The sequence below is a fragment of the Orcinus orca genome, chromosome 4 (genome assembly GCF_937001465.1).
Source record: "Orcinus orca chromosome 4, mOrcOrc1.1, whole genome shotgun sequence".
In the NCBI taxonomy this organism is placed as follows: domain Eukaryota; kingdom Metazoa; phylum Chordata; class Mammalia; order Artiodactyla; family Delphinidae; genus Orcinus; species Orcinus orca.
In genome coordinates this window covers 79536632-79551327 of record NC_064562.1, presented here as the reverse complement: position 1 = coordinate 79551327, position 14696 = coordinate 79536632, and the positions used below count along the sequence as shown (strand labels likewise).

Below are 14696 nucleotides of genomic sequence, written 5' to 3'. Positions count from 1 at the left end.
CACATGGACTTCTGGCCTCCAGAGCCGTGAGAGGTTACATTTCTGTCGTGGTAAGCCACCCAGTTTGTGATCATTTATAATGGCAGCCGGGAAACTAATACAGGGAGTGAAAGTAGGGGAGGGATCAGATGGACTTAACAGAATCAATATCAAAGCCCAGAGCCTAGGAAATCCCTGCCTTCCACAGCCCCACACACTGAACAAGCAAGTGCCAAGGAGCTTCTGGGAGACAGGTTAGTCTGTGCGTGTATATCACTGTGTCTAGGAGCTTTCTCAGTTGTCTTTCTCATTACTATCTGGAGAGCACCCCACATTGATAGCAGCCAGCAAATAGCTTGCTGAGGGCTGGCATGAATAATTCCTGTCTGTACCCCCAGAGTTTGCTCAGCCTGCATCTGATCCATCCTGCTGGGGGACCTGTAATGAAGTAATGAAGGTGAGGGGGCAAAGCATCTACTCCTGATGAAGGTGGAGCTACATGGAACTAGCTCCAGATTGCCTACAGAGCAAGACAGTAGGAAACTACCAAGAACAAGTCTGCTGCTGTTAGCCCCCTCAGGGCTACCTGATACTACCAGTTCCTGGGCCTTTGGGGTTTCTGCAGAGTAGTTAGCTTACTTCTTAGCTTTTACCACTGCTGTTTGGGATTCAGATTTTTCAAGGCTGAGAAGTCTGTTTTCTGCTGTCCAACTGCTTGCCAGTCCCCAAATTTTACTGATCTTGTCTCCTCCACTATTCTCTTGGTTCTAAAGGCTTTTAAAAGTACTTTTGGACTTCCCTGGTGGCACAGTGGTTAAGAATCCACCTGCCAATGCAGGGGACAAGGGTTCGGTCTCTGGTCCAGGAAGATCCCACATGCCGCGGAGCAACTAAGCCCTTGAGCCACAACTACTGAGCCTGCGCTCTAGAGCCCAAGAGCCACAACTACTGAAGCCCATACGCCTAGAGCCCATGCTCCACAAGAGAAACCACTGCAATGAGAAGCCCGCACACCACAACGAATCGGCCTGCCAATGAGGGGAAATGGGTTCGAGCCCTGGTCCAGGAAGATCCCACATGCCGCGGAGCAACTGAGCCCATGCGCCACAACTGCTGAGCCCGTGTGCAACAACTACTGAAGCCCGCGCACCTAGAGCCCGTGCTCCAGCCGCAATGAGAAGCTCGCACACCACAACGAAGAGTAGCCCCCGCTCGCCGCCACTAGAGAAAGCCCATGCGCAGCAACGAAGACCCAACACAGCCCAAAATTAATTAATTAATTAATGAAAGTACCTTTACTGTCATTTTAAAAGGATGAAGGAGGGAGGGAGGGCGAGAGGAAGGCTGAAGCTAATGTGTACATTTAATCTGCCATCTTTAATTAAAATGATGCAAAATTTTTATCTGAAGATTTGTACCTTGATTCAGTTCTGGAAAATTCTTAGCGATTATCTCTTCAAACATTGTTTCTTTGCTGAATTAGTTTTTCTCTTCCTACTGTAACAAGTCACCATAAACATAGCAGTTTAAGACAATACAAATTGATTATCTCATAGTTCTGTAGGTCAGAAGTCTAGGTAGGCCCTGCTGCCAAAATCAAGGTGTCAGTAGCCTGGCTTTTATCTCAAGGTAGGAGAATAAAGGAGGAAATCTGCTTCCACATTCACTTAGGTTGTTGGCAGGAATTCCATTCCTTGCTCCTGGAGGGCTGAGGTTCATGATACTCTGCAGGCTCTTAGCCTCCCTCAGCTGACCTAGGATTCCCGCATTCCTCATCACACCGCACCCTCCATCTTCAAACCCCCAACAGCCGTCAAGTCCTGCTCACACTTGTCTGTTTTTAAGGGTTTGTGCAAATGCATTGGGCCCACCTGGAATATCCAGGACAATCTCCTGGTTTTAAGGCCTTTAACGACCTTAATTATGTCTGGAAAATCCCTCTTGCCATGTAATATTCATAGGTTCCAGAAATTTGGGTGTAGACACCTTTGCGGGGGGCGTCTGCCTTTCATAGCTCTGGGACCTTCTTTGAGTCTCTGAAGCTATTATTTGTATTTCTTTATTGCTTTCTAAATATATTCCTTTGCACTAGGTTATAGGTAAATTTTCTAATTCTTTTCACTATATCTAATCTACAGTTCATCCCACGTAATGTAAAAAAAAATTTGATGACTGTATTTTTAATTTCCAATTTTTCTGATTGACTCCCTTTCATATGCATCTGTTCTTGTTTCATTTAACAATTCTTGTTCTTTCTAATGGCTGTTATTCCTTCCATCTATCTAGACCAGTGGTTCTCAACCAGGAGTGATTTATCCTCCCAAGGGACAGCTGGCAATGTCTGGAGAGATTTTTGGTTGTCACAACTTGGGGGATGCTACTGGCATCTAGTGTGTAGAAGCCAAGAATGTTATTAAACATTCTACAATACACAGGACAAGCCCTCTAAAACAAAGAATTATTCAGCCCAAAATGTCAAAAGTGCCAAGGTCGAGAAACTTCGATCTAGATCACCTTACACATATTCATTTTAAAGGCTTCATCAGACTCTTTCATTTCATCTAGAGAGAATTCATGTTTTGATGTTTTATTTTGTTGGCTATCCTTGTTAGCATTAGATTTCTTCATTGTTTTTGGTTTGTAAGCGCACTTTCAGTGAAAGGTTATTTTTTTTTCTCTCTGCATCTGGCTCTCCTCCCCCCAGTTATCAGGTTTGAGGGTGGCCCCAACAGGATTGCCCCACAATTCATAAAACAACTTATTAAAGCACGTGGGAAAACAGACAAGGCACACACAATGAAAATGGTTAAAGCAATATATGAATGAGTACGAAGTATTCACAACCCACAGAGCAGTTAGGTGATACCCAAAGATTAGGTACATTTTCAGAACGGAAGTCCTACTTTAGAGAGTAGTAAATAGAAAGGAGGAAATGAGCTTCTCTCTGATCATCTAGAAGTTTTCACGCGAGAAATGGAATTCTAGGATTTGACCATGTGTTTTCTATATATGAGCAGGCTCTCTATAACCAGTTGATTTAAATGTAATTTCATTCACACATGTTTACTGCGGTCGGTGCCAGAGAAACTAGCTGAGTAAAATAATCTTGACTCAAGGAATTCAAAATTGGAGGAGGCAGGGAGAGACATATAAACAAATAATTACCTTTTGACGGGATGAGTTATAACTCATGGGATCAAAACATAGTGATATTATACTCATCATAATGGGATGAATATAATATAAGGGTCTACGCATCGGGGACGTGGGTGTGGGTGGTTCTCAGGGAAAGTTGCACAGACAACTGGCTATTTAAGCTGGAGTTTACGTGGTGAGTAGGCGTCCCCCTAGCAGGTGAAGGCCAATCCGCAGCAGGGACCAGGGCTGGGCAGGGTTTTAACCCCGCGTCCAGAAGGTTAAGGCACACGACGGGGAGGATGACACAGTTTCTGGCGCCCGCTGAGGTTCGGGGTTCGCCCGCCGCTAGGGGTTGCCGCGGCGTCGCGCCGTGCGGGCCGTTGCGTTTCCGGGCCGGGCCTAGCGTCGCCATTTCTGTCAGGCGCGTCCCCGCCGCGCGCGGCGAAACGACTGCTGCTCCCGTTACCGAGGCAACCGCGGCGCCTCCTCCGCGCCGGCCCTGATAGTCTCTCCGCGCCATTTTCAAACTGTCCTGGAGCCGGAACCGGTGTCTGGGGCGGAAGGAGCCAGCAAGGGAGGCGAGGCGCGAGGGAGAATGCGACCGCAGGCGGAGGGAGCAGCGGCCGGGTCTGCGGGTGAGCGCGGCGCGGGGCGGAAGGGCCGAGCTGGGCAGTGCCTCCGCCTCCCGGGCGGTCCCGGCGGGCCGGGGCGCGGCCGGGAGGGAGGCCGCGCAACCTTGGGAGGAAGTGGGGCCCGGGCGGGCTGGCGGACGGGGCGCGGAGACTCCCCGCCGCCCCGCTGCTGACACCCCTTCCCTTCAACACCCGACTGCGGAGCTGCGGCCCAGAGGTCGGCCTGGGGCCGCGGGAGCCCCCTGTTTCCTCCTAACCCTCTCGCCGCGAGCGTCTGTGCGGCCCCCGCGGACCCGCCTCCTACTGACTGATGGGTTGATTTAAAAGTTAAAATGCTCTTTTCATATAAGAATCATACAGGCTCTTTGTAAAAACAAAAGTGCCCCAAAGCGTAGGACGAGAGTCGTTTATTAACCCTTGGCCAGCACCTTAGTAAACATCCCCTCTTGCTTCCACTCTCTGAAATGAGTGAGGATTCCCGAGATAAACTCAGTTAAGGTTGGTTTGGGGGTTTGTTATGTTTTGTTTTTTTGGCCCCTGTGCATATGTACGCACAGGATATTTTTGTAAAAATAAGCTGTAGTGGCTTTCAGACGTCAACCCCCCAGAGTTAAGCAAGTGGCTGGTTCTAAACACGTATGTGTGGAGGACCTCCAAACCTTACCTTTTATGTTGTTTTGCTAGAAATTTTCAGTATAGCCACAGTGTTTGGGTAATGGAGATGGGGGCGGTGGTGGAGGACAGCAGCCTATGGGTGGGGAAAGCCTAATACGTGTTTTTTGTCCTTGTTGGGAGGATTTTAATCTTTTTCATCTGTCCTGTGTGTGGATGATTTTTTGATTCATATTCATATTCTCCCTCTCTCTCAGAAGGATGTGAGGAAGTATTATTTCTGGGTAACCAAAGTGGGTACCAGACAAAATGGAGACATGTTTGAATGTTGAGGCCCTACTAGTTCTTGGTTTGACCGGTGAATTTCTGATGTCTCCAGGACTTTTTCTAGAACACCCTGCATCAGTCAGGTCCCTCTTGTGGAAGGAACCTAGAAGGAACCTAGTATAGAATGGGGACTCCATTCAAAGAAAAGGCTAGCAAGAGTGTGGAGAAGGAAAGATTTGTAGAAAGGAGTAATCAAGGAGAGGTACTAATTTAGTGATTTGATAAGTTGAGGCAGCATAGTACAGAAACCAGAGTGCTGGATCAGGACTCAGGGGACCTGAATGCCCACCTACTTCGTGGCCTTGTGGTTTGGGAATATAGTTACTCTTTTTATTTATTTATTGGCTGCCTTGGGTCTTCATTGCTGCGCCCGGGCTTTCTCTAGTTGCGGAGAGCGGGGGCTGCTCTTCGTTGTGGTGCGTGGGCTTCTCTTGTTGCGGAGCATGGGCTCTAGGTGCACGGGCTCAGTAGTTGTGGCTCGCAGGCTTATTAGTTGTGGCACGCGGGCTTCGTTGTTCCGCGGCATGTGGGATCTTCCCGGACCAGGGCTCAAACCCGTGTCCCCTGCATTGACAGGCGGATTCTTAACCACTGCGCCACCAGGGAAGTCCCGAAAGTTACTCTCTTGAGGCAGTCTTACCTCATCTTTGAACAGGGAGGGTGTCCTGCACCCTGTCTCCCTCACAGGGTGGTTGTGAGGACCAAATTTTGCATGTATTCATATACTTGCATGTTTTATAAATTGTGAACAGTAGAGATATATAACAGAGTTTTTATTTGGTTTAGAAATACGAGTATTAGGACCATATTTACCTGGCAAAATTAGAAAAGAGCACATTTTTCTTAAGAAGTGATTTTTTTTTTTTTTGCGGTACTTGGGCCTCTCACTGCCGTGGCCTCTCCCGTTGCGGAGCACAGGCTCCGGACGTGCAGGCTCAGCGGCCATGGCTCACGGGCCCAGCCGCTCCGCGGCATGTGGGATCTTCCCGGACCAGGGCACGAACCCGTGTCCCCTGCATCGGCAGGCGGACTCTCAACCACTGTGCCACCAGGGAAGCCCAAGAAGTGATTTTTGAATGACTCCATTTTAGGGCAGGTTGATAGATAATATATTCATAAATATTTAAAAAGACAAGGATAAAAACATGTACAGAGATGCTTATGCGTTTGTGTCTTTTTTTCTTTCTAAACTAAGTAAAATTTACATGGTGAAATGCACAGATCTTAAGTGTGCTATTTGAAAAGCTTTGATAAATGTATACACTGGTGTGACGTCTGTCCCCATCAACACAATATTTTCATTACCTCAGAAAGTTCCCTTGTAGCCCTTCCAGTCAGGCTCTCCTCACACCCGCATAGCCCTAGGCCACTGCTGTTCTCATTTCTGTGCACATAGTTTAATTTTGCCTGTTCTTGAACTTCATATAAATGGAATCATACAGTATATGTATGTTATGTAACATCTTTCCTCTATTGATGGATAAATAGTTTGTTTGCAGTTTGGGGCTATTATGAATAAAGCTGCTTCGAATATTCTTGTAGAGTCTCTTTGTAGATGCTTATTTTCATTTCCTTGAGTAAATACCTTGGAATAGAATTAGAGAGTCGTAGGATAGAAGTATGTTTAACTTTATAAGAAGTTACCAGGCTTTTTCCACAGAGATTTTACACTCCTGTCAGCAATGTGAAGATTCCTGTTACTCCAAGTCCTTAATGACATTTGATATTGTACCTTTAATTTTAGCCATTCGAGTATGGGCATAATTGTATCTCATTGTGGTTTCAATTTCCCTGATGTCTAATGGTATTAAGCAACTTTTCATATGATTATTCCCATTCAGGTATCTTTTGCAAGTCTTAGCCCATTTTCTTATTGGGTTGTCTTTATTATTGAATTGTAAGGGTTCTTTATCCCATATACAAATCCTTTGTTAGATATTATGAATATTTTTCTCCTACTCTTTTGTTTTTGTTTGTCAAATAAAAGGGCATATTTTGATGAGCAGACTTTTCAATTTAAAGAAATCCAATTTATCAAGTTTTTCCTTTGTATTTAATGCTGTTAAAAGAGGCTTTTCTAAGTATTCTTTGCCTGTCTCAGGCTTGGGAAAATTTTTTTTTTTTCCTAGAAGCTTTATTGTTTTAACTTTTTTTAAAAAAATTATTTATTTATTTTTTGCTGCATTGGGTCTTCGTTGCCGCACGTGGGCTTTCTCTAGTTGCAGCAAGCGGGGGCTCCTCTTCGTTGTGGTGCGTGGGCTTCTCGTTGCGGTGGTTTCTCTTTGTTGTGAAGCACGGGCTCTAGGCGTACAGGCTTTAGTAGTTGTGGCACGCGGGCTCAGTAGTTGTGGCACAGGGGTTTAGTTGCTCCGCGACATGTGGGATCTTCCTGGACCAGGGCTCGAACCCATGTGCCCTGCATTGGCAGGCGGATTCTTAACGACTGCACCACCAGGGAAGTCCCTGTTTTAACTTTTCTGTATAGGCTTATGAGGAGATGTTTATTTTAATGCAGCAATGTGAATATCATAAACATTGGATTTAAATCAATCTAAATATTCCAGAAGACTGCCTACCTGAAAAGAAACAAAGAATAAGTGCTTCATATTAAAAGATTCTTTTCTTCTTAACGTGAAACAATAATAATAGCTGATAACAGAATGATGTTTCATTCTTTTCTTTTAGGATTTTAACTTTTGGAAATGAATAAAACCAGTTTGGAAGACAAGATGACTACAGCTGCAGAAAGAAAATATATTAATATTAGGAAAAGATTGGATCAGTTGGGATACCGCCAGACTCTGACAGTGGAGTGTTTACCTTTGGTAGAAAAACTTTTCAGGTAAAGATGAAAATACGGTTCTAAACCTGTGTGATCCTTAATCCCATTTATCTAGTTTCTGATTGAACTTTATCCTTCAGTAGAGAAATGGGTAGATTTTTTAAAAGTCCTTAAGTCATCTGAAGTTTCTCTATTCTTCTTAGATTCTACTCTGCTGTCGTCATTCAGGGCCTCCACATTGCAAAACTCTAGGGTCACCATTCACACTATACTATTCAGAGTGAATGTTTCTGCAGGTTTTGTCTGTGAGTAAAAGTACAATTTTTAATGTGATTTTCTGATCTAGTTGAGAGTTCTGTAACTGCTTTATTCACTGATCATTAATTTTTTATTGAAATATAGTTGACATTATGTTAGTCACTGGTCTCTAATTACTGTTACATTTATAATGTTTCTCTAATGTGGTTGACCATGACTTTAGCTGTTACTTGTTACTTTAACTGAAAGAGTCTTTGTGATTTTTGTTCTTTTCCACATGAATTCTACTACTGTGATTTGAGACTAGAGCAGGGAAGTGGCCTAGGAGGCTTTTGCAGTAGGACTATAAGTGATGATGATGGAAAGGAGAGAATGGATGAAAGATACTTTATGGTCTTTAGCATGGCCTGCAGAATCCTTCATGATCGAGTACTAGATCGACAATTCGGAGTTATAGGGTAGAAGTATATTTAACTTTTCAGGAAACTGACAAACTTTTTCCACAGTGATTTTATACTCGTACACCTTCATCTCCCCTGTATTAACCACCTGAAGCTCCTAAACATGTGTTCACTTTCTCCCTTGGTCTCTCCATATGCTATTGTATCTGCCTATAAAGTCCCTTTCTCCCTCCTGCCTTGCCCTTATGTTCAGTTAGCCATATGGCCTGCAGGACTCTGTCACATCTGCTGCATGTTATTAGCTATTATCATTCTTGGAAACTTGTTTTATTTCCCGATAGAATGCAAACTCCATGAGACTAGAGACTGACTTTATAACTGGCATACCTAGAACAGGCTGAACACATTGTTGGCACTGAAATATTTGTTGAGGTTATCACATAGTATTATAACTTTTGACAAATTGTTAGTAGAATATAAGATCCGTGATAGTGGGTTCTTTACCATGTGCCCTGCTCAATAAATGTTGATGGAATGAATATTCCACTGGTCTGTGTTCTTAGAGGTCGGGAACTGACTCATTATTTGTTGCGTCCCTGACACAGCATATAGCAGGTATTCAGTAAATGTTTGCTGAATGAACAAATAAGTTTCACAGATTCCACCAGATTAGGTGACTAATTAGACATGGGGGGGTAAGTTAGAGGGGGGATTGAAAGATGATTCTGCCTGTGTGTATATGTTTCATAACTTTTTTTTTTTTTTTTGCGGTATGTGGGCCTCTCACTGTTGTGGCCTCTTCCGCTGTGGAGCACAGGCTCCGGACGCGCAGGCCCAGCGGCCATGGCTCCCGAGCCCAGCCGCTCTGCGGCACATGGGATCCTCCCAGACCAGGGCATGAACCCGTGTCCCCAGCATTGGCAGGCGGACTCCCAACCACTGTGCCACCAGGGAAGCCTGTTTCATAACTTTTAATTAATCTTGTTTTGGGACTTCACTGGTGGCTCAGTGGTTAAGAATCCGCCTGCCAATGCAGGGGGCACAGGTTCGATTCCTGGTCTGGGAAGAGCCCACATGCCGCGGAGTGACTGAGCCCACGGGCCATAACTACTAAGCCCGCGCTCTAGAGCCCGCAGGCCATAACTACTGATCCCACGTGCCACAACTACTGAAGCTCACGTGCCTAGAGCCCGTGCACCACAACAAAGAGTAGCCCCTGCTCACCGCAACTACTGAAAGCCTGTGCACAGCAACGAAGACCCAATGCAGCCAAAAATAAAATAAATTTATATTAAAAAAAACTTTAATCCTGTTTTGAGAAGTTTTTGAGTACTTTCTGGTACCTTGAAAGACTCCTAGTGTTTGTTTTTGTTTGTTTGTTTTTAGATTTGAGCTCACTTAACATTAACATTTATTTTAAGTCTTTTTACAAATATGTTTTTAGTTATTAAAAGTTAATGGAATGTTTCCTTGTATTTACATTTTCTGTTCTTGAATATTAGTGATCTAGTTCATACAACAGAAAGTCTTCGGAAATCAAAATTATCTGCTGTGAAAGCTGAAAAAGAAAGTGCCAATTTTGATTTTGTATTGGAACCTTATAAACTTGAAAATGCAAGATTGAGTAAGGAAAATAATGAATTATACCTGGAATTAATGAAACTGAGAGAACAATCAGGCCAACACATTAAAGGTAAAATATTGTGGGTTTTTTTGGGTTTTTTTTTGCGATACGCGGGCCTCTCACTGTTGTGGCCTCTCCCGTTGCGGAGCACAGGCTCTGGACGCACAGGCTCAGCAGCCACGGCTCATGGGCCCAGCCGCTCTGCCGCATGTGGGATCTTCCTGGACTGGGCCACGAACCCGCGTCCCCTGCATCGGCAGGTGGACTCTCAACCACTGCACCACCAGGGAAGCCCAAATTTTGTGATTTTTAAAATGCAATATTTTTGCCCTTTTTATTTTATATGTAAGAAAGCCTAGTCTACCTTTAAAACTGTTGATTAGAAAATGTGATAGTCATCCTATTGACACCTCTTGAAATATTGTAGGGTGTGTTGAAGAGTTTCCAAGAAGGAAAGTAAATTTGCATTCCATAACTGTATTCATTTTTACTTTATGTGGATTAAATTTTTAGAATTAAAATTGCTGTAGAGGGCCCTCCCTGGTGGCACAGTGGTTAAGAATCCACTTGCCAATGCAGGGGACATGGGTTTGAGCCCTGGTCTGGGAAGATCTCACATGCCGCAGAGCAACTAAGCCCATGGACCACAACTACTGAGCCCATGTGCCACAACTACTGAAGCCCACGTGCCACAACTGCTGAAGCCTGTGTGCCTAGAGTCCATGCTGTGCAACAGGAGAAGCCCGCACACCGCAACAAAGAGTAGCCCCCGCACGCTGCAACTAGAGAAAAGCCCGCACACAGCAACAAAGACCCAACGCAGCCATAAATAAATTAATTAATTTTTAAAAAAATTGCTGTAGAAAATATTAAATGCTGGAACTGAAGAAATGTTCTTGAAATAACTTTTGTTTTTCTCTTAACTGAGAGAAAGCCATGTATCTGTCGTTCTGATTCTTTAATATCCAGTCTTTGATCTGGAAGGTAGAATTAGAATGATTTCAAAGGTACTGGGCAAAGGGTAATTATATAGCTAACTTATTATAAAATCTTCTCATATTCAATAGGAAGCCCTGTCTGATACCTGGCATGAATTCATAATCCCTTAGCTTCATATTCAATTTACTGGATCAAAAGTCATGATTTATATTAGGCTCATACCACAGAAGAAAAATATAATTCCTTTTTGTGCTTAGTGACTTATTTGCAGTTTGTTAATAGTGGTAGAAAAGGTATAGCCTTTCTAACAAAGCATACGTGAGAATCAGGTGGAGCCTTTCAAATTACTATGACTTTTTGTATTTTGTGAAATGGAAGAATTTCTAGATTGTAAAATACTCTTTGAATCTTTTTCATTTTAAGAGTTGAAAACCACATTGAAAAAGTGTGCACGTGAAACAGCTGATCTGAAATTTCTAAATAATCAATATGTTCATAAGCTCAAACTTTTGGAGAAAGAGAGTAAAGCTAAGAATGAAAAAATTCAACAACTTCAAGAAAAGAATTTGCAAGCTATAGTACAAACTCCAGGTGAGTCTGTTGCCTCTCAAAACAAATTGTACGTATGTAATATTTTAAAGGTATTAGAACTGTTGACTGAAATGGGACTTTGAATTTTCATGCTTAGACTTTAGTATTTGAAAAGATGTACTTGGCTAGTCACAAAAACTTTTAAATTTATTTCTGAAGATCCAGCTTATATTCTATACATGTGCTTAGAAATTTATGTAATAATAACTTCTTAGATACAAGTAGTCTGGCTTCAGTGCCCAGAGTTTTATTTCCTTAATCATTAATTTAAATTCTTTTTTCTATTATTTTTATCATTATTATTATTTCAGTTATAAAAGTAATTCATACTCATTAAAGAATTTGGAAATGATGTACTTTCTTATTTCTTAGTTTATTTTACTCTTTTTCTTTTTTTTTTTTTTTTTTTTTGCGGTACACGGGCCTCTCACTGCTGTGGCCTCTCCCACCGCGGAGCACAGGCTCCGGACGCGCAGGCCCAGCGGCCATGGCTCACGGGCCCAGCCACTCCGCGGCATGCGGGATCCTCCCAGACCAGGGCATGAACCCACGTCCCCTGCATCAACAGGCGGACCCTCAACCACTGCGCCACCAGGGAAGCCCTATTTTACTCTTTTTAGCTTTATGCTCAGTAGTTCTCAAGCAAGAAAAAAGAAATGATGGGGTATATGCAGAGTTGGTGGTTGTCTGGTCATAAAGTCAGTGGAACAATCTCCAGTATTAGTAACCAGATCATTGAGATGTCTAAACCATGGGATTAAGATTATGGAAGTAAGTGAGGTGTAGGAAAGTGCTGAATTATGAGACTAGGTAGAGACTGAAGTAATTTGGTCAGAATGAAGATTGCCATCAGAAGAGAGTTGAAGATCTGGGCACTGGCACAGTTCTAACCAGTGACAAAGTCCAGGCGTAATCATGTTATTGTGGGCCTATAGCTGAGTGAAGAGGAGACTCATGAGAGTTGAGGAATTGTGAACCGAGGGGTCAGGGTCGGGGAGGAATCAGTGGGATTTGAAATGGCAGGAAATGAGATGGAGAGGGAGGACCGTGAGCCAAAGGCAGAAAAGATGGAGAAATGTGGGAGAAGATCTCAGAAGTACCTAGAAGATTAAGAAAACAAAAAAGAGGATTTTCTGAGAAAAGAGTGGGACAGATTCAAGAGAGATTTAGGAGGTGTAATCTCTAAAATTTAGTGACTGAATATGGTAGACTTGGGAAGTAGAGGAATTCCTAAATTTCTGTTAGAAGGGAATGAGTGGGTGGATGATGGTAATATTTCTTAAGGTAGAGAATGTGGAAAGCAGAACAGGAGTCCACCCTCCACAAAGGGTGTGTTGAGTATGTTATACCTACAGGACATTCACGCTGAGATTTCTAGTATGCAGTGGGATATGTAGATCTGTTCTCAGCAGTATGATTCCCAGATGGAGATTCACATTTGGGAATCATTGGAATATCATGAGAATTGAAGCTCTGAATGTGGTAGGAATTATCTAGTAAGATTATGTAGACTGGAAAGAGAGGAGAACCAAAGACAGACCCTAGGAAAATTGGCATTTAAGGCACAGGTGGAAGAAGAGGGTCTTTGAAAGAAACTGAGGAGCAACCAAGGAGGAAAACCAGGAGATAAGGGAAGAAGAAAATGGTTTACCTGTTCAGGTGTGTATACAAGCAGGTCATTTAAATACTTTTGACCCGGTTTCTTCATCCTCAAAACAAAAGATTAGGAGTATAAAAAATTTGTTAGGGTTCTAATGAAGACAAAGTTGAGAGTTATGTTTTTTCTTTGTGAGGGTCGATTAGTTTTTCAAGTACATGTCTAATCTGGGCCAGATACTGGAAAAGGTAAATTATCCATGTGGCTTGGACCAAGGCAAGATATATCTAACCATAAAAATAAATTACTCCTGCTAGTTTTAAGGATAATTGAGACAATTTACTACTTAAGAAATTATACTAATTCAGGGTATACATTCCACTATATCCTAATTTGGCTTCTTAAAGTTTCAGTTATCTTCTCCTTTGGCATTGCTTAATAAGCATGTTTATTTTAGTTATCACTACCTTAAGCTCCTCGTTTGACAGTTTTCTGCTGGTGATGATTTCTTGAGCTCATAATAGCGAATACCACAAGGCACACTCAACTTTCATCTTGCCGAGGGCTGGTCCTCATCTCTTGGAGGAACGGATTAAATCTGGGCATATGTACCAAGCATGCAGAAAATAAAGCTTGTTTTATAACCATATCTTGTTGAGGTTTTTAGGAATGCATTGTTTAAAGATCAGGTGGGTATTTATATATAAGGAAGAAAACATTTTATCCGTATGTAATATGAGCTAGAGACACACTTTATAACTAAAAGGCTAACCTTCTGAAATATTTAATTCTAAGACAGTGTTTTGTTTTGTTTTTAATTTTTTTTTTTTTTTTTTTGAAATACACATTTGCTTTTTTTAGGTGGCAAGAAAAGAAGTATTGCTTTCAGGCGCCAGCGTATGCAAATTGATGAACCAGTCCCTCCCTCTGAAGTCAGTTCTTATCCAGTTCCTCAGCCAGATGACCCTTACATTGCAGACCTCCTGCAAGTGGCTGATAACAGGTGCATTAAATAATTCTTTGTTGGCTTCAGTTAATTGATCACTTGGTTCCCCTTCAGTCTGTTCATAGTAGGGCTTCTGTCTTCTTAACTAGCGTATCTCTGGTGCCTAGCACAGAACTTTGCACAAGCACTCAGTAAATGCTTTCTGAGTGTATTCTGAATATAGAAGGTTTTTACTTGTTTTGAAACTTTTGATTTCAAAGAGATCATGTATCTGATGTTTCTGTCCATATTTGATTTAAAACAATTTAGTGCCATCTAGAGCCTATTTCAGTAGAGTTGCTTTGACATTTAGTTTCATCACCCAGTAAATCTTTTACAGACTCCTTATAACTTCAGATTTTTGTCAAATACCAGTAGACATGAGTAGACTTGTAACTGGCTTTGAAATTCTGCTTCATGATTCTCTAGCTGTATATGTTGATATTTCCTTAAATTGGAATCAGATATAAATTGTTTTAATTAAAACTTCATTAAGTTCTCTGGAAAAGGCACTATGTAACTGTTCTGGGGATGTAAAGATGAATAAGGTGGTGTTGCAGCTCTTGAGAAGCTTATAACCCAGTATAATAAAGATGAGACAAAGGAATACACAAAATGCCATTAAGAAAATTATAAGAGGTACAGAGGAGTGAGAGAGCACTAGTGACAGCCTCTGTGGTCTTAGCTGCAGAAACAGTTTAAAGTACGGAACACACTAGTGGAAATGGTTAGTGCAGTTAGCTTTTTACTTTGTAGATTATGCAGAGAATATGGGGGAGTTTTCTACTTTATTAATCTCAATATAGCAAAAAAAAAAAAGACATTGATTGA

General features: G+C 42.3%; 1 protein-coding gene across 8 annotated transcripts in view; it reads left to right on the top strand.

The window, feature by feature from the left end:
• Window positions 1-3614: 3614 nt before the first annotated feature.
• CEP135 (centrosomal protein 135) overlaps window positions 3615-14696 on the top strand; it is a 79488-nt gene continuing 68406 nt past the window's right edge. For 6 of the 8 annotated variants that reach the window (XM_033425358.2, XM_033425357.2, XM_033425360.2 and 3 more), the window contains exons 1-5: window positions 3615-3752; window positions 7374-7530; window positions 9632-9822; window positions 11116-11283; window positions 13742-13883. In XM_033425358.2, coding sequence (XP_033281249.2) covers window positions 7391-7530; window positions 9632-9822; window positions 11116-11283; window positions 13742-13883 — 641 coding nt within the window. In that variant the 5' untranslated portion in view covers window positions 3615-3752; window positions 7374-7390. Of the gene's footprint in view, window positions 3753-7373; window positions 7531-7673; window positions 7776-9631; window positions 9823-11115; window positions 11284-11311; window positions 12943-13741; window positions 13884-14696 lie in introns of those variants that run through there. The other 2 variants (XM_033425361.2, XM_033425363.2) reach the window with 2 other exon arrangements.